A 19,085-nucleotide genomic window follows, 5' to 3' on the forward strand; every position below is an offset into this window, starting at 1 on the left:
TGAGATTGCATATGAGAGATAGCGGGTTCGAACCCCACTGTCAGCAGCCCTGAAGATGGTATCCCATTTTCGCACCAGGCAAATGCTGGGGCTGTACTTTAATTAAGGTGACGGCTGCTTCCTTCTCACTCCTTAGCCTTTCCTATTCCATGGTCGCCATAAGACCTGTCTGTGTCGGTGCGACGTAAAAAAAAGAATTTTTTTAGAAAAGCTGTCTTGTGTTTCATTCTAGGGGGCAACATGGACTATTGGCATTTGGTTCAAACTACACCATAGTTATCGTTGATACTAAAAACATTCAGCCAATTCAGTGCTTGGACAAACATAAGTCTATGGTGAACAAGGTAAGTACTATTTTCTTTTTTCAAAGATCTTGGAGTTCTTTGTGAAAAGGGTTGCTAGAATTGTTCTGTTTTCAGGTTTTATGGGAACAGTGTCATCAAAGCAAAAGTCTTATGGAGCCTGCCTCCTTAGAATTGGTCTCCTCTGACACCACAGGTCATATTATCGTGTGGGATGTTGCTGCTGGAACTCCTCTGGCTGTATTACAAGAGGGAAGCAAGCCGGTACTAGGTAGGTTCCTTTGTTGTATTAGCCAAGATTTGAGAGTAGATTCAATTTTTCTGAATGTAAAATAAGGTAAAACAGATGGAAAACTAGTAAGAAGCTTTCTCTGTCTGTTAAATTACTATTATAGAAAGTTCTTTTTCTGAGTTGGACCATGTTGTTTTATGTAGCCTTATGTAATAGTAAGAATACTTTACAAAAGTAAAAAATTGAGTGTATCCTCCTATTGCTATAGCATACCTGCCAAGTATTTAGGCTTTTCCATAAAATGTACGGATTTTGAGTGTGTTTTATGGTTGTACGGATGAACAACGTTATTGTACGGATTTTGAATATCCGCGCTTGGTTTCGCTTTCTGCGGTCAAATCGGGTATGTTTGATTTTCGATAGTAGCTGTTAATACGAGTTGCAGTGTTTGAAATTTGACCGGCAAATGTATCGATAATCACATCGATTATCACCGTGCTTTTGTCACCTGTTCGACCTCAACTGCTATCATTCTTCATTCACTGAGATGTTCCCAAACAAGTAGCAGGCTGTGATTTTCAAGAAAAGAAATCCGTGAAAAGTAGCAGGCTGTGAATTTAATATATAAAACAACTTTAGTAACTGTGTCGTGCTTTGTAGCAGCTAAAAGACTTCGTTTGTGTGTGGGTGTGAGCAACATTGGTGGTAGTTCTGAAAATCGTGAAATTGTGTGACGAATTTGTAAGTGATTTAGTATAGTGGTGTTTGTAACGAGTTTGACTAAGAAACGATGTTATCAGTCTTCTAGGGAGGCATATTCTGCTTAATTTCCTTATTTTATTCAATCACAGGAAATGTTCCCAGTGTTAAGTAGAAACAGATGAGCACTTGTCAAGATGTAACTTTGTGTATATATTTAATTTCAGGGGTGATCATAACATGTATTTGACTTGTATTAGGATTGTTTATAATCTCCTCCCTCCCCCCTCCTCCTTCCGCCGTCCTTTTTAATTATGTCTCAAGACTTTGTGATGCATGCATGTGGTGTTAAAAATTTTCCGCTCTAGGATCTTCCAGATTTCTCTTTTTGAAAGTTGGCAGGTATGCTATAGTAAGAATATACAATCGAAAACGACTTTCAACCTATTAGGTCGTGTTACGTACATTTAGTACGTGTTGAAGAGATGTTAAGTACAGTCGAAACCGTTTATAGCGACATTGCTTTTAACGACGCACTGGATATAACAGCGAAATATAACGGTCCCATTTAAATCCTATATAAACATTGTATTTTAAAAGTCGCTTAGTACGACGTCGCTTACTACGTCATTTTGTATGAAACAACTAATTTTTATCACATTTTCAGATAAATGTATTGGCTATAATGTCCAGTGTTGTTCGTTATTAATTGGAGATTGCTGACAACAATATAACGTTTAATTTTGTAGATTTCAAATCAGTCCGTTAAATACTCAAGTCAAGCATCGCTGTGGAGATGGTGCAAAAGAAAAGGAAAGTGTTAAATAATGAAGATAGGTCGCACATAATATGGCGATTAGAAAACGGATAAAAATGTCAGCATCGCGAATGAATTGGGTGTATCATACTGAACAATTTCGACAGTTTGGAAGGGCAGAGAGAAAATAAGTCTCTTTTCGAAGAAAAATCTTAAAAATTCAAGCGAGCCAGATCATCTCAGCACAAAGATATTGAAGAATCTTTACTGATATGGTTTAAGTAGCACAGCAGCAGATGACTGCTACATTGTAAAACAGGCAAGAAGAGACTCGCCTACTCTTCAAGCTAAAGCCAATTAAATTCCTCTACAAATACTGTACTGTAAATACAGTTCTTAATTCAGTTACATTTCTTAAGTTTTCCCTTAATTCTTGTAATTAAATAATTATGTATGTGTGAAGCGTAAAACGTGCAAATATGACATTTTTAAGAAGGAAAGAAAAATGGTTTGTTTGACTATCGGCTATAAAGACCTTGATTGGCTGTACTTTCGGGGTCGTTATAACTGATTTTGACTGTGTATATATTTTTTACAATTTTCTTTACATTGCACTGACACAGATAGGTCTTGTGGGAACAACGGGATGTGAAAGGGCTAGGAGTGGAAAGGAAGTGACTGTAGCCTTAATTAAAGTACTGCCCTGGCATTTGGCTGGTGTGAAACCACGGAATACAGTCTTCAGTGCTGCCGACAGTGGTGTTGGTTTCTTGGTCTCACTTACTCGGTGGCATCCCCTATATGCACTAGTCTTGCATCTTGGTAGGTGTGCTAACTACCAACTGATGAACCCAAATTGACACACTGGGGTGAAACGCTGGCAACAGAGAGTAAGTTAGCTGGAAAATTTATGATTTCCGATACTGGACTATTTATATTGGAATTATGAATTCAATCATTCAGGACAAATATTTTCAGGTTCCCCATGGGAATCATCTATATCAACCCCTGTGGGTGGGGGACGCAGACGAAGAATACACGCACGGTATCCCCTGCTTGTCGTAAGAGGTGACTAAAAGGGGCGACCAAGGGATGATTGAATTAGAACCATAAAACTACTTGTGATTTGTACAATCACGCGGGGAACACCATGGGTCGCCTTTACCTGTGAGTAGTACCACTATGTTAGGTACACAATAGGTTTGTGATTAGTAGCAGCAGAGAATGGTTTACTGTGGGTTAACAGTTCCTGTAATTAGTGCCACTATATGTGGAACACCACAGGCTTACGTTGCCTGTAATTAGTACCATTATGTGAGAAATGCCACGGGTGTGGGCACTGCCTGAGATTAGTACCATTATAAGAGTGACACCGTGGGTCTGCGTTGCCTGTGATTAGTACCACTATGTGAGGAACATCACGGGACAGTACGAGTCCCTGTGGTTATTACACCTAGTTGAGGAAAAGCATGGGTTTGCATTGCCTATGAGTGGCGCTGTAACGTGAGAAACCCATAGGCAGTGTTGCCAACTTATGTTTTAAAGATCCGCTAAATACTACTAAAAATCCACTAAAATTCTGCCAAGAAATCAGATCTCAAATAATAAGCAATAAAAATTAGCAATAATAATAATAATAATAATAATAATAATAATAATAAATGTCTGCACTCACCTGATCTGTGAGTTTCACTGGGATTAATCCCCTGCCTGCGAGCCGGCGAGCTAAAACTTGTAGGCGTTTTAGGGCCGGGTATGAATCCCCTACCTCAAGGGCCACACATAAAACAGGCCATTTCATTAAACGGTCTTCCTTCATAGCATAAATATAAATGCTACTCTCTCACAGTTTCATTATCTGACGGCATTCCTCAACTAAGAGAAAAGTACCCTTTCCCCACGCATTACAAATTTATGATACCATGATCTCATAACATCAAATCCAAGTAACATGTTTTCCTCATGTGACTGCTAGCTTCTGATAAGAAATACGAATGGCTTGGAGACAGACTGGAATACAAATTTTTGAAAAACGTAAAATGGATAAAACACTAAATTCCGCTATAATAAATCTAGAATTCCGCCAAAAAATCCGCTGTCCGCTAAATGCTATATTTCTCCGCTGACAGACTTCTAATTCCTCCAAATTGAGCGGAAAATCCGCTAAGTTGGCAACGCTGCCCATAGGTCTGGGTTACCTTTGCGACGTACAATACTTACGAGTAGTACCATAATGTGTGAAACTCCATGAGTACGCTACTTTTGATTAGTACCGCAACATGAGAAATACCATGGTTCTACTTTACTAGCTATAAGTACCATTGAGGGGCCATTGATCTGGATTTTGAACCTCTTTAGACAACAAGCATCCTTGATTCAGGATTGTGCTTTGGAAGCAGTGCCTTGCTCATTAATACTATCGTTTTAAGATTGTTTCTGGGAAGGTAGGGCATTGCGGGTCAGATCCACTGACTGTTTTAAGTTTATAATCATTATTCATCATCGTCTTTTTGATTTCTAGTCAGTGGTTTTACTTTACAGAAAAACAATATATATACAAATCTCCACCTTATCAATACAAATTTATTTCACATTAAGCAGGTAAATATAGTCAAATAGTCAAGACTAGTTTCGACCCCTAGGGGGTCATCCTCAGTTGACATGCATTAAAAAATTGTATTGTTCATAAAAACATCACATATAGTGGTAAAAGTTTAGACTAATTTAGACTGATCATTAATGTTGGTATGTCTAATGCATGACTAGTGTGCATCGTTCATGAAGACACATATCACCTTACTGCTACTACCATCCAATTTTTAGGTTATATAATATGGAACACACATATGTTTGTGTAATTCAACAGTGGCAAGTTCAACTATATACACAATTGGCTATTGATTAGTCACATGAAAGTACAGAACACTGGCTTGAACATTTCTGATTGAGGTGTCAATGCAACACCTTACTTGCATACATCCTAGAAGCTAAATTCAGTTTGTAAGGCCCATTACTTCTGATTGAAACTTAGTATGAAGTTAAAATTTGAATAAAAATATTTGCTAATGTAGACATTAAAATGTTGTTAAAATGGGCATATAGTCAAAAACAGTGGTATGTATGCCACACATGTCTAGTTAAAAATACATTACATTGATGTTGTTTATGTGCGGTACAACATGTACACTGATTTGGAATAAATGAGGTTTGTATATATAGTGTTCCAACAAAATGGATCCGTAAAAATATTATATGTAAAGACAATTGGTATTATAATGATCCGCTGCAGATCAGGTAATGCTATTTATTTATCTGGAGATATTATTGGCAGCTACAGATGTTGGAGTTATTAGAAATGTTAATGGAGCATGTTTTCTTCCGTAGTCGCGATGTTTATAGTTGGTGGCATTAGTCAAATATGTTGAAAGTTATGCGTCTTGGTGCACGTTGATTTGTCCTGGAAGCTTATATGTTGTAAAAAACATAGTATAGACAAAGTATAGACAGAAACAGAAACAATATTCTTTTTCATGCAGTAATTCCCTTATTAAAAGATTTCTATATCAAAAGAATAAGCAAACAAAAATCGATATGTTCAAATCAACCGCCCCAAAACCCTCTCCCCTCCAACCCCACTCCCATCACTAACACTCCACCCATCCCCCCAAACCTCCCCTCTACCGCCGCTAACTACAATCTCAGAGCTACACGTATCAGATCCCAACAGGCAGCTACAAAGAACGCACGGTTCCAACACTTTACGTAAGTAAAACGACATACGATTCACTATTACACTTTCTACCCACAACATTATCACACTATTATTTCTATTTCCAGACACTCCACCTTGTTTTTTACAACATATAAGCTTCCAGGACAAATCAACGTGCACCAAGACGCATAACTTTCAACATATTTGACTAATGCCACCAACTATAAACATCGCGACTACGGAAGAAAACATGCTCCATTAACATTTCTAATAACTCCAACATCTGTAGCTGCCAATAATATCTCCAGATAAATAAATAGCATTACCTGATCTGCAGCGGATCATTATAATACCAATTGTCTTTACATATAATATTTTTACGGATCCATTTTGTTGGAACACTATATATACAAACCTCATTTATTCCAAATCAGTGTACATGTTGTACCGCACATAAACAACATCAATGTAATGTATTTTTAACTAGACATGTGTGGCATACATACCACTGTTTTTGACTATATGCCCATTTTAACAACATTTTAATGTCTACATTAGCAAATATTTTTATTCAAATTTTAACTTCATACTAAGTTTCAATCAGAAGTAATGGGCCTTACAAACTGAATTTAGCTTCTAGGATGTATGCAAGTAAGGTGTTGCATTGACACCTCAATCAGAAATGTTCAAGCCAGTGTTCTGTACTTTCATGTGACTAATCAATAGCCAATTGTGTATATAGTTGAACTTGCCACTGTTGAATTACACAAACATATGTGTGTTCCATATTATATAACCTAAAAATTGGATGGTAGTAGCAGTAAGGTGATATGTGTCTTCATGAACGATGCACACTAGTCATGCATTAGACATACCAACATTAATGATCAGTCTAAATTAGTCTAAACTTTTACCACTATATGTGATGTTTTTATGAACAATACAATTTTTTAATGCATGTCAACTGAGGATGACCCCCTAGGGGGTCGAAACTAGTCTTGACTATTTGACTATATTTACCTGCTTAATGTGAAATAAATTTGTATTGATAAGGTGGAGATTTGTATATATATTGTTTTTCTGTAAAGTAATATCCATCAATACGGAAATGAAACTTATAAATAACAGTAGAAAAGCCAACCAGGCAAGAAAAATGGCACACAGATACCAAAATCTGAAGATTAAGATCACAAATATTGTCAAAAACATCACTTTCTTAAAACAATGCCTACTTAATAATCTAACTCCTAAATTTCTTAGGAAATATAATAATAAACATAGAAGCACATATCAAACCCAAAATACCCAAAACAAAACCAATCGAATATGGCTTAAAGAAGAAATTAAATACATGTATAGGAAAAAACAACACCTCAACATACAAATGTATGAAGCACACCTTAAAGCCTCACATGAGCTACCACACACATACTGGAGCAACTTCCAACAAATAACTAACGAAAAGATAGAAAACATAGCCATACAGAAGCAGAATACCTTAAACAAGAAACTTAACGCACTCAAGGCATCACTAAACCAAACCAACCATACACAGTATAGACAACATATTACTGTTTCTACTGATAACAACCAACATATTTTCCATCCCCCACTCCAAAACCTAACTAACACAACATTCAATGAAAAAGAAACAACTATACTGAGCAAAGGACCAAAACATAACTGGAAAAACAATTCAGTATTTGAAAACATAGCCACTATTATTACTGAAACAGAAGATGCTCTAAACAAAATACCCCAAGAAAAACAAAATGAAATTAGATATGAAATTAAAAAAACACTACCACAATATGTTGATAAGATCACTCAAAAACCTCAGAATCAAGATATCACAAACCAAACACAAATTAAGGTACTCAAAAATAAAATCCAGCAAAATAACCTAATAGTAACAAAGGCAGATAAAGGAAACACTACAGTTATTATGGATAAAGAGGAATATATAACAAAAACAAAAACCTGCTTTCAAGATGAAACTTTTCAAATCAAGACTAAAGATCCTACTAACAGTATCCAGAAAAACTTAAAAATTCTCCTAAAAAACACCAATTTTCTTTTGAACGAACAGGAAACTGCAAAATTAACCACCATGAATCCAGGGATACCTACAGCTAAAGCTTATCCTAAGATCCATAAAAACAACATTCCCATGAGACCCATAATAAATTATAGACCAAGCCCTATTTATAAATTATCCAAATACATACAAAAATTCCTTAAAAAACATTACGTTTTTCAAGCAAACAAAACCATAAAAAACTCAATAGATTTCTGCAACATTACTAAGAATATAAGAATAGAACACTTCTACAAGCTAGCAACATATGATATAACAAACATGTATCCCAATATACCCACACAAAAAACTATCACTATCATAGAATCCAACCTTTATAACCACAGTAAGCTAAGCAAATTGGAAATAGATGAATTTATTAAACTTTTACAATTCGCTATCAATAACAATTATTTCAAGTTCCATGACACTATCTATCAACAAAAAGGATTACCCATGGGATCACCAATATCAGGCATAATAGCTGATATATATATGGATTACTTAGAACACCAAGAAATTAAAAAAATAGAAAATATCATCTATTGGTGCAGGTTTGTCGATGATGCATTTATAATCATGGACAATAGACATACTAATGAAAACATAATCCTAGAACAACTAGATAGAATAGATCCCCACATTAAATTTACCATGGACACTGAACACAACAATACCATAAACTACTTAGACATATCCATAACCAGACATAACAACCACCTAACATACAATATATATAGAAAACCTACCCACACATCAAATACAATAAAGATAGACTCCACCCACCCACATGCCCATAAAAGAGCTGCATACTATAGTATGATTCATAGAGCATACAACATTCCACTTTCAAAGGAAAATCTAAATAAAGAACTAAACACAATCCATGAAATAGCAAAACAAAACGGATATAAAAGAGAAATGATAAACCGGATCATCAATAAAGTCAAAAACCAACCTAAAACCAAGCTAACCAGAATCACTAAAAATAAAAAAGAATATGCACTGTTTACTTACAACAATAACCATATACATCCCATAACAAATATCTTCAAAAAACAAGGCCTAAAAATAGCATATAAAACGGCACGCAATAACACCAACATACTATACAATTCCAAATCAGTTAATAACATAAATAAATACAATCACTCAGGAGTCTATCGCCTAAAATGCAACGACTGCCGAGCCAGCTATATAGGACTTACCGGTAGAAGTTTTTTAATACGATATAATGAACATGTAAACGCCGTCAAACACAGACATTTCTCAGCTATGGGTCAGCATATTGACGATCAAAAACATAATTTCACGGACATTAAGAACGACATGCAAATCCTTAATATGAATCCAAAAAGTCCCTTGCTCAGTATAATAGAAGAATTTTACATAAATTTAGACAAATACGTGAATCCAAACTCCAACCTAAATGAAAGTATAGACAGAAACAATATTCTTTTTCATGCAGTAATTCCCTTATTAAAAGATTTCTATATCAAAAGAATAAGCAAACAAAAATCGATATGTTCAAATCAACCGCCCCAAAACCCTCTCCCCTCCAACCCCACTCCCATCACTAACACTCCACCCATCCCCCCAAACCTCCCCTCTACCGCCGCTAACTACAATCTCAGAGCTACACGTATCAGATCCCAACAGGCAGCTACAAAGAACGCACGGTTCCAACACTTTACGTAAGTAAAACGACATACGATTCACTATTACACTTTCTACTCACAACATTATCACACTATTATTTCTATTTCCAGACACTCCACCTTGTTTTTTACAACATATAAGCTTCCAGGACAAATCAACGTGCACCAAGACGCATAACTTTCAACATATTTGACTAATGCCACCAACTATAAACATCGCGACTACGGAAGAAAACATGCTCCATTAACATTTCTAATAACTCCAACATCTGTAGCTGCCAATAATATCTCCAGATAAATAAATAGCATTACCTGATCTGCAGCGGATCATTATAATACCAATTGTCTTTACATATAATATTTTTACGGATCCATTTTGTTGGAACACTATATATACAAACCTCATTTATTCCAAATCAGTGTACATGTTGTACCGCACATAAACAACATCAATGTAATGTATTTTTAACTAGACATGTGTGGCATACATACCACTGTTTTTGACTATATGCCCATTTTAACAACATTTTAATGTCTACATTAGCAAATATTTTTATTCAAATTTTAACTTCATACTAAGTTTCAATCAGAAGTAATGGGCCTTACAAACTGAATTTAGCTTCTAGGATGTATGCAAGTAAGGTGTTGCATTGACACCTCAATCAGAAATGTTCAAGCCAGTGTTCTGTACTTTCATGTGACTAATCAATAGCCAATTGTGTATATAGTTGAACTTGCCACTGTTGAATTACACAAACATATGTGTGTTCCATATTATATAACCTAAAAATTGGATGGTAGTAGCAGTAAGGTGATATGTGTCTTCATGAACGATGCACACTAGTCATGCATTAGACATACCAACATTAATGATCAGTCTAAATTAGTCTAAACTTTTACCACTATATGTGATGTTTTTATGAACAATACAATTTTTTAATGCATGTCAACTGAGGATGACCCCCTAGGGGTCGAAACTAGTCTTGACTATTTGACTATATTTACCTGCTTAATGTGAAATAAATTTGTATTGATAAGGTGGAGATTTGTATATATATTGTTTTTCTGTAAAGTAATATCCATCAATACGGAAATGAAACTTATAAATAACAGTTCTAGTCAGTGGATCGATTTTGTAATTACAGTATTTTTAACTTTCAGAATTGAGTTGCATTCACTGATTATTTTAAATTCATATTCATCCATTCTTCATCATCACATTTTAAATTCTGGTTAGTGGATAAATTTTGGACTTTTAAATTGTCATGATATTTCGTCTCATTTTGTACCATTAGGGGCCGATGATCTAGATGGTAGGCCCCTTTAAACAAGCATCATCATCTATATCAGAACGGAGTTGGTCGTCTCGTATATGCCGTGCCACTTCTTTGTTCCTGCTAGTGCCTCGATGCTTCTAAAGCAGACCTGGCGAAATAGCGCTTTTTAATAAAAGCAAACAAGGTTCTGACATCCTATTAGTTACATAGCTGAACATACTTGGAACCAACAAAAATGGTTGTCCCGTGACTTTTAGCGGAATAGTGTATATAAACTTCAACTATGTGTCATCCTTGTAAATTTCTTGTATGTAAAATGATTTTCTGATTTTTCTTATTGTTTTCCACAGACATGGCGTGGGTGTCAGGATATGATAATAGCGATCACATGCTGGCAGCACTCCATCCTCCGTACTCGCTCGTCATCTGGGACACACACAACAAAACAAAGTTGTGGAAGAAAACATATACAGAAACTCTAGTCAGCTTCAGTTTCGATCCCTTTGATCCATGCAAGATGGCCTGTAAGTAATAAGGTTGTTCAAATGTAGGATAATCAAGTAGAATATTGTAGAATTACTTGTATCACACAACATTGGGTTGAATTATTCGATAAAATATTCTATTACTGGAATTCTCTATGGACTGGCTAATGAATGTATTATTATATTTGTATTTATTATAATATTACCTTTTCAGCAGTATTTAATACAAAACCTTGAAAGAGTCCAAATAAGGTTCATGAAATGTATCAGCTAAGGTTTGGATATTTCTCTCTCTTCATCCAGTTACGAGTCTTTTTGTGAGACTGAGCATAGGGACATTGCACTCGTGCCACAGATGTGCCAATGCTCCTTTTCTTTATAAGAGTCTGACGAATAGAGTGGATTGCTCAACATTATTGGAGCTGATACCATTACATGTTCCTCGTCGCAATACTAGGCAAAAGTATACTTTCTGTCTGCCTAAAATGAGAACTGTGGCTCGGGCAAACTCGTGGCTTGCTGAGGGCACTAAAGTCACTTAAGGAGGTGGGTGAATCAGTGGACCTTTTTCACTCACCCCCGTCTAAAATTAGATATAGTCTAACTACATCGCGAATGTAATTTACGGGTGCTCTCTGTAAAATATATAAATGTGTGTATAAATATCCCTCGATGTAGTTTAATCATGACAATTATTTAAGGAGATTCATTTTTACTTTTTTTATTTATCTAATTATTTGTTTAAGGTGGTGTAAATATGTATAAATAAATGTCTCTAGGTTTAGTTTATATTTGGTTATTATTTTAGGAAATTAGTGTTATTTATTTAAGGTGTATCTGTTGTATATACTGTTTTATTGAATCATCTGTATTTGGACAAATAACCTGTTGATGATAAATAAATCTATCCAAGTTGAAACTGGTTAAGACGTCCCTCTCTAGCGTGTTTACCCTGGTTATGCCATTATTCCAAAGTCCCAGGCCATGTCCTCTTAAATACATGTTAAAGAAACCTCAATAGCACATTAACGTTACTCTTTGGTACGTTCATAACTCCCACCATGAGAAATTTAAATTAGCGTTCCCAGCCACGTAGCGTGCACAACAGGCCAGCGACAACTACAGCACTCGATGTTAGCCCCTGACAGGACCCTTACGGAGCAAGCCGAAAACTGGCGTGGGTAAGGATTTGGTAAGGAACTTAATTTCCCAGCTCCGCGCGCGGCTATGTGTCGGTCTACAGCTGGAGGGATCATCAGTCCCCAGCCAGTCTTTACTATGGTTGTTTGGATTGCACAACAGTAACTCGTCTGTACCACGGAACAAATACTTTAACATGTAAAAGCATATTTTCCAGGAAGACCATTAGAGTTTCAAAGAAAATTTGTATGACCTTTGTTGGAAATTAAATTTCAATTACACATGGTAGCCTTCATATTGTGATAGGATTACCCGTGATTTTAGATTTTAGCAGGTAAAATGCGGAAGTTGCTTATGAACAGTAACCAGTTTGAAACATTTAAATATTACAAAATCAAGATAAGGCTCAGTGTTAATTGAGCATCTCAGATATGCCTATACCAGATGTCTGTTCGATTGATTCAGTCGTTTTGGTGTGAATGAGCAAGGAACAGACACCATCTCATTTAAATTATAAAGTGAATTGTAAATAATTTTGCAGGTAATATTAATAGTAATTTTGCTTTGTTTTAATTAAAACTTTTATTCATTCGGATTAATTCAAGTCTTTTCTTAATCATTGTTTTAGTCATGTGTTCGGACTGCATCCTTTTTGTGGATGACTTTACCCTGACCAAGGTGCCTTCTTCCAATGGACGCAAGTTCTACATCTCAAGTCCTCGCAGTAATCCGTCTGTTAGCTCGGCTCGTGGTAGTGTGACCAACTTGACTTCCGTTGGTCTTGAAGAAAAGCAGCGGACTAGAGACAGACTCAGACGGCTTATGAAGGATCTTGTGGTTGGTGAAACCAAACCGAAGTAAGTCTGTGATGCTTTATACTAGCAACCAACCCTGGTTTTGCATGGAAGCAGTTTTAAAGTTTTGGTGATAGGCTTTCTATTCATGTTATTATGAATCACTGTCCTGCGATGGTTTCATTGCTGTCATTCTGTATTGCTTTTTGGGATGACTTCTGCATCCTGAGGATCCGATGTTAATTTTCCCCCCATCACATCACGTTTTCTCAAAAATCCTATATTACGTTTATTTCATCACATGCACTAATGCATTTCTACATTGTTAGGATGAGTGTTGCTTTAATTTAGATTTCCATATTATTTTATTCATTTATTTTATTAATTTGACGTCCTCCAGCCATCTCATAGTCTTGTATTATCACGCTCAGAGTGTAGAACTGGCAACTATGTACAACATAGCCGGTAATGCACGGTTTTGGCTGAGTGGTGTCATTCTCTTGTTGTGCTTCACCCGCGTCAGTCTGAGTTGTGTTTCGCTTGCTAGTGAAAAGAGATTTTTGTCTTAATAAGCATTCTATATGTGAGTGACGTACTGTGTTAATATTTTTATTGAACTTACATCTATCAACATGCCACAACGTGGCTGCAAGAACAATCCAGATACATTGTGCTATGTACGTGGAAGTTTCGTGCCGATGAGACAGTGGCGCAATATAACAGAGTTTGTGAGAAAGGCCTAGTATGCCTAATTTGGCTTGAAACATGGAGACCAAGACAAGCCGTGGGCACCACATAAGGCTTGTAGAACGTGTATAGAGCAGTTACGCCAATGGGTGAATGGTAAGCAAACTGCGTTGCCATTCGGTATTCCAATCATGTGGCGAGAACCCCCAGACCACAGTACTCATTGCTACTTCTGTTCTGTGAATGTGAAGGGATTTAACAGCAGCAAGAAAGGTAACATTGTGTATCCGAAGAGGGAGCTTTGGTTTACTGCAACAACATTCCGGAGGTTATCTTAAAACTAGTAGCACCACAGTACAACCCTATTGACTGGAGACTTTTCAGGAATTAAATTTGCTCTTTCCTAACACGAGTGTAGTATTTTAATGTGATTGGATACCTTATTGGAGTCTTGAGAGTTTGCAGTATGCTTGGAAGCTTTCATGTCTCATGACTCGAGATATTCTTACCACTGTGGTTAGAGTGTTGGTCAAGCTGATAAATAATTTTGAAAGAAATAATTTGATATTATCCCACACCGCTGTCATTGTATCAGCTACTGAAGTTAGGTAGTCCGATCACTTCGCTGGCGAATTCAGTGGGCTTTGCACAACGCTGTTGATAAACCTATATGTGACTTAAGATCGGCTTGAGAGCACCAGGAAAGGGGTTTCAATACGAACCTCTGAGCTGACAGATGGTCTAAAGCAAGTACGCTACTGTGACACGGCTGAAACCCACTGTTTGATGCTGACTTCTCGGCATGGCTCTCAAGACACCCTTAATCAAGTGCAGATTTAGCAACAGTGCCGCGCCCATTTGAATTCGCCCGCAAAATAATCTGATTGGCAAACTTCAGCGGCTGATAAAATGACAATGTTGCGAGATATCAAACTATTTATAAGCATGACTAAACCACTAACGCTCATGTACACGGTTCACGTTGTTTCCAACCACTGTGTATACAGCCATGGGAGGTTTTGGATGTTACTGTTATAGGCCCAAATATAAGATGGAGATTTTTACATTAAAATGTCTTTATACGGGCAGCCTAACGTTTAGAAAGTTAGTATCATTTTCCACCTGTACTGGTTTGTGCACAGAGTGTATCAGCGCGCTTCACAGCTGAACTCAAGGTCACGAATAAACCAAAATTTCTTGAGTTTTGGTGAGTTCTTTTGTTTTTTAAGACAGAAGTCATACTTTTCAGTGTCGACTCACTTTAAAAGTAAACTTAAACGCTGTTCTGTCTACGGAATACACGCTTTCAGTGTAACTATAACGCTATAACCTACCTCTAAAAAACACATTATTGAACAAGGTGTAAATACACACTATTAAAAAAAGAATGATATCTTAATACGTAGATTTTCACGATCACTAAATTACGTAATTTTAATACTTAGTTTGGGGATGTTAGGTCATGTAATGTTAATAAGCTGCTGACACATTTCGATCCTGCAACCAGGATTGTCTTCAGAGCAATAACAGAGATTTTACTGACAACTGTGACTCCATAGTAACCAGACTCGAGATAGAAAGACCCTGTTAGAAATGTAGTTCATTCCAGGGCCTCCAGCATCGAGGAGAAAGATGTTGACGAGTTAACTGTGGAGGGTAGCCATGTTCTACTCAGTATATAGCCATCATCTGTGTTAAAATTCTTCAGGTGTTAACAATTTCTAATGCCTCACGAATTATTTTAGGTATAAAATGTTTCCCTTTATAAATGACAGAAGTTGCATCAAAAATGATTTGATGGTCATTATGTATGAAATGTTCTACCACAGCAGACTTGTCTGGCTGGAAAAGACGTTAAGTGTCTGTGATATTCTTTAACCCTCATTGCTACCTTCCTACATGTTTAGCCAGCATAAAACAATGCACAGGAGCAAGGAATCATATATATTCCAGCACAGTTTAAACCAATAGGATGCGACGTAAAGCCCCTAGCAAAAAAAACAAAAAACAAAAAATACCAATAGGATCTTTGACAGATCACAAGCAATTGCCTATGATGATATTAGGCTTGAAAATGGTCTTGATATTGTGCTTTCTAAGAATATTGACCATCCTATCCACGACGCATCGTACGTATGGCAAGAAGGCGAGACTCAAAGGACAAGAATCACATGACCGCCTGTCTTTTGGCTTAGGATGTAGCACTTCGTCAATCTGTTTTCTTGAGTAGCCATTATTACATGTTATGAGTAGTCATTGCCGACGAATGTTCTGGTTAGGAACTCAAGTTTACCGTTCAATTTATCGTCCTCCCAAATCTCCCTTGCTTGGCTGATAAGGGTGTTAAGCACAGCACGCTTTTAGCAAGGATGGTGATGAGAGAACCCATGAAGATACCTATTAGTACGGGTGATATTACGGTAAATGGAATGACCTAAAGTTCCTTCTTACTTCCTAGAAACCGAAACATCCAAGGACGGCAGATTGAAATGTGTCAGCAGATTATTAACTTTACACACCGAGCGAGTTGGCTGTGCGGTTTGGGGTATGCAGCTGTGAGCTCGCATCTGGGAGATAGTGGGTTTGAACCCCACTGTCGGCGGCCCTGAAGATGGTTTTCCGTGGTTTCCCACTTTCACATCAGGCAAATGCTGGGGCTGTACCTTAACCTAGGCCTTTCCTGTCCCATCGTCGCCATAAGATCTATCTGTGTCAGTGCGACGTAAAGCAGCCAGCAAAAAAAATTTAACTTTACACAATCTAATATCCCCAAATTACCGTAAGTATTATTATGTAAATAATGACATGTTTTGTTCTTAAAAGAACATCATCAGATTCTATCAAGTCACATTCAATCTTTGGAAATATTTGTTTCTGTCCAACATCTATGGACTTTTTCTTGATGAAGCCCTGCTTTGTCCTTTTGTATTTTCATGTTTGTCTTTCTCTTTCTGTTGCTCCCTCTTCTCACACTTAACTACGATTATGTTCATCCTATTAAGTGTTCCTTTTCTTTTGATTATCTCTCTGCATATGAGGTTATTTGATACTTGTTTGTTCCTTCCCAGTACTCTCATGTATGTATGTTTAGTCCTCAGCCTGAAGGCTGGTTGGATCCTCAACAGCTCTGCCATCAGCTGTCATAAATGGCCTAGGCATCACTGAAGAGGCGTACTAGGGAAATGAGGAGTGAAGTAGTTTCTCGTTGCTTTCCTCACTGAGCCAGAAGTTGCTATTACATATCAGTCTGCCAAGCCCACTGAAATGCATGCACCAACTGACCCTATGAGCAACATTTTCACACCATTCCTAGCAGGAACTGGCTGCATAAGGATTGGCATTACTAGCATCACTCATACCTCAGTCACTTTCATCTTGTCAAAGCCAAGGATAATGCTGAGACAGATCAATGAAAGTAACAATATTGCTCTAGCCCATACCAGAAGACATAGTGCACTGTAAACACTACGTCCTGCAAGCAAAGGCATTACTCTCCTGTAACTGAGATAATTTAATAAGCTCTAAATTAAATCTAAGAACTTGTATTTTTGTTAACCCCATATATCAACCAACAAATTAATCTAAAAAGCCACCTAATCGATACTTTATTTCTTTTGCCTTTGGCAAACTTAAAAATACATTAACAAACACAGTACATGTTTCGACCACTTAGTGGTCATCTTCAGCTGTATATAAAAAAACTTAGATGATAACATTTAAAAGCAAGCACATGGGATATAGTTTTAAGATCCACTTAGTGGTCGAAACATGTACTGTGTTTGTTAATGTATTTTTAAGTTTGCCAAAGGCAAAAGAAATAAAGTATCGATTAGGTGGCTTTTTAGATTAATTTGTTGATTATACTCATCGATACGGCCATGAAGTGGTCAGCTTGCAAAACCCCATATATTACATTGGGGGAAATGCTGAGCTTTTTTGCAATCTGTACATTATTAGTACGTTTTGCCTCATGTTTGTAATTAAACATCATAATTTTCCAGCTCCAGCTTCGTGGGTGTGGCTTACAAGCACTTGCCACTTCTTCCTGTCAGAGTATAATAATTCTGTTCCTCTATGTCCTCCGACATGGCATTCTTCTTGCTGACCTCCGATTTTGCTGTGTCTCTCCGTCGATCTCTCCCCTTTTACTTCTCTGTCAAAGTAATTCCTTGCTGTTCTCACTCATTCTGTCCATCCTCATAACATGTCCAAACCATTGTAGCCTGTCCCCTCCTAAAAACTTGGTGACAGGTATTTTGATGCCAGCCTCCTTCCTGTTTGCTTCATTTCTAATCTTGTCCTTCCTGGCATTTTGGTTCATTCTTCTGATGAATTTCATTTCTGTTGACTGGATTTTACTATTTGCCTTTGTTATGTCAGGGTACAGGTTTTGAGTCCATGTGTGGGAATTGGAATAAAGTAGGTATAGACCTTGGTCATTTTGCTTTATGGGGTATTTTATCATCCCAGAATAGAGATCTCATGTGAAAATAAAGTTGAGAAGCTTTCTGAGTTCTATTAAGCATTTCTTGGTTTACTGTGTTTTCTTTGGAAATGATACTTCCAAGGTATTTGAAGTTAGAAACACTGTGAGAGTTCCCTCCAGGAAAATGTTTGAATCTATGCCCTTCCTGTGGATAGAATTTTCAACAGTTTTTGTTTTACTGATCTTTAGTCCATATTCTTTAAACTTGCCATTCAAAAGATTTAGTTTCTCCTGTATTTCTGCTTCATTTTCTCCCCAGATCAGAACATCAGCTGCAAATATTAGTGTTAGGCTCTTTGCAATGTTCTGTGATGGATTTTATGATCTGATCCATGACAATAATGAACAGGAGTGGTGACAAGGAACTTCCCTTCCCTGCTGGATTCCTCTTTTGGTTTCAAACCAATCTTATTTTCCATCACCTGCTTGGACACAGCTTAAACACTTCTGATAGAGCATCTTTACTTTATCAATCAGGAAGTTTGGCACACCTATACCTTCTAGGCATTACCAGATTACCTCTCTAGATACACTCTTAGGCCTTCTTGATGTCCATAACAACCATCATTAAGTTCTTACCATCTTCCCATTGCTTCTCTGTTAGTATTCTGATGGCAAGTGTCAGGTCTGTAGTGCTTTGGTTCTTCCTGAACCCATGTTGTGGGGTGGTGTGCTATGTACTATGTTTACATCACTCTACTATTACCAGCAGACTATTCCAATAAATAGGTTGCGTATCAGCATTACCAGTATGTAATAAAACTGAGAAAGACCCACAG

The 19,085-nt window shown here is 37.0% G+C and overlaps 1 protein-coding gene across 1 annotated transcript in view; it reads left to right on the forward strand.

The window, feature by feature from the left end:
* Nucleotides 1-19,085, forward strand: part of LOC136884513 (WD repeat-containing protein 11) — a 134,912-nt gene that overhangs the window by 11,958 nt on the left and 103,869 nt on the right. Inside the window, exons 3-6 of the mRNA XM_067156741.2 lie at nucleotides 233-344; nucleotides 420-573; nucleotides 11,065-11,238; nucleotides 12,968-13,196. Of these exons, the coding sequence (XP_067012842.2) occupies nucleotides 233-344; nucleotides 420-573; nucleotides 11,065-11,238; nucleotides 12,968-13,196 (669 nt within the window). The remainder of the gene's footprint in view (nucleotides 1-232; nucleotides 345-419; nucleotides 574-11,064; nucleotides 11,239-12,967; nucleotides 13,197-19,085) is intronic.

The sequence above is a fragment of the Anabrus simplex genome, chromosome 12 (assembly GCF_040414725.1).
Source record: "Anabrus simplex isolate iqAnaSimp1 chromosome 12, ASM4041472v1, whole genome shotgun sequence".
Taxonomy (NCBI): Eukaryota; Metazoa; Arthropoda; class Insecta; order Orthoptera; family Tettigoniidae; genus Anabrus; species Anabrus simplex.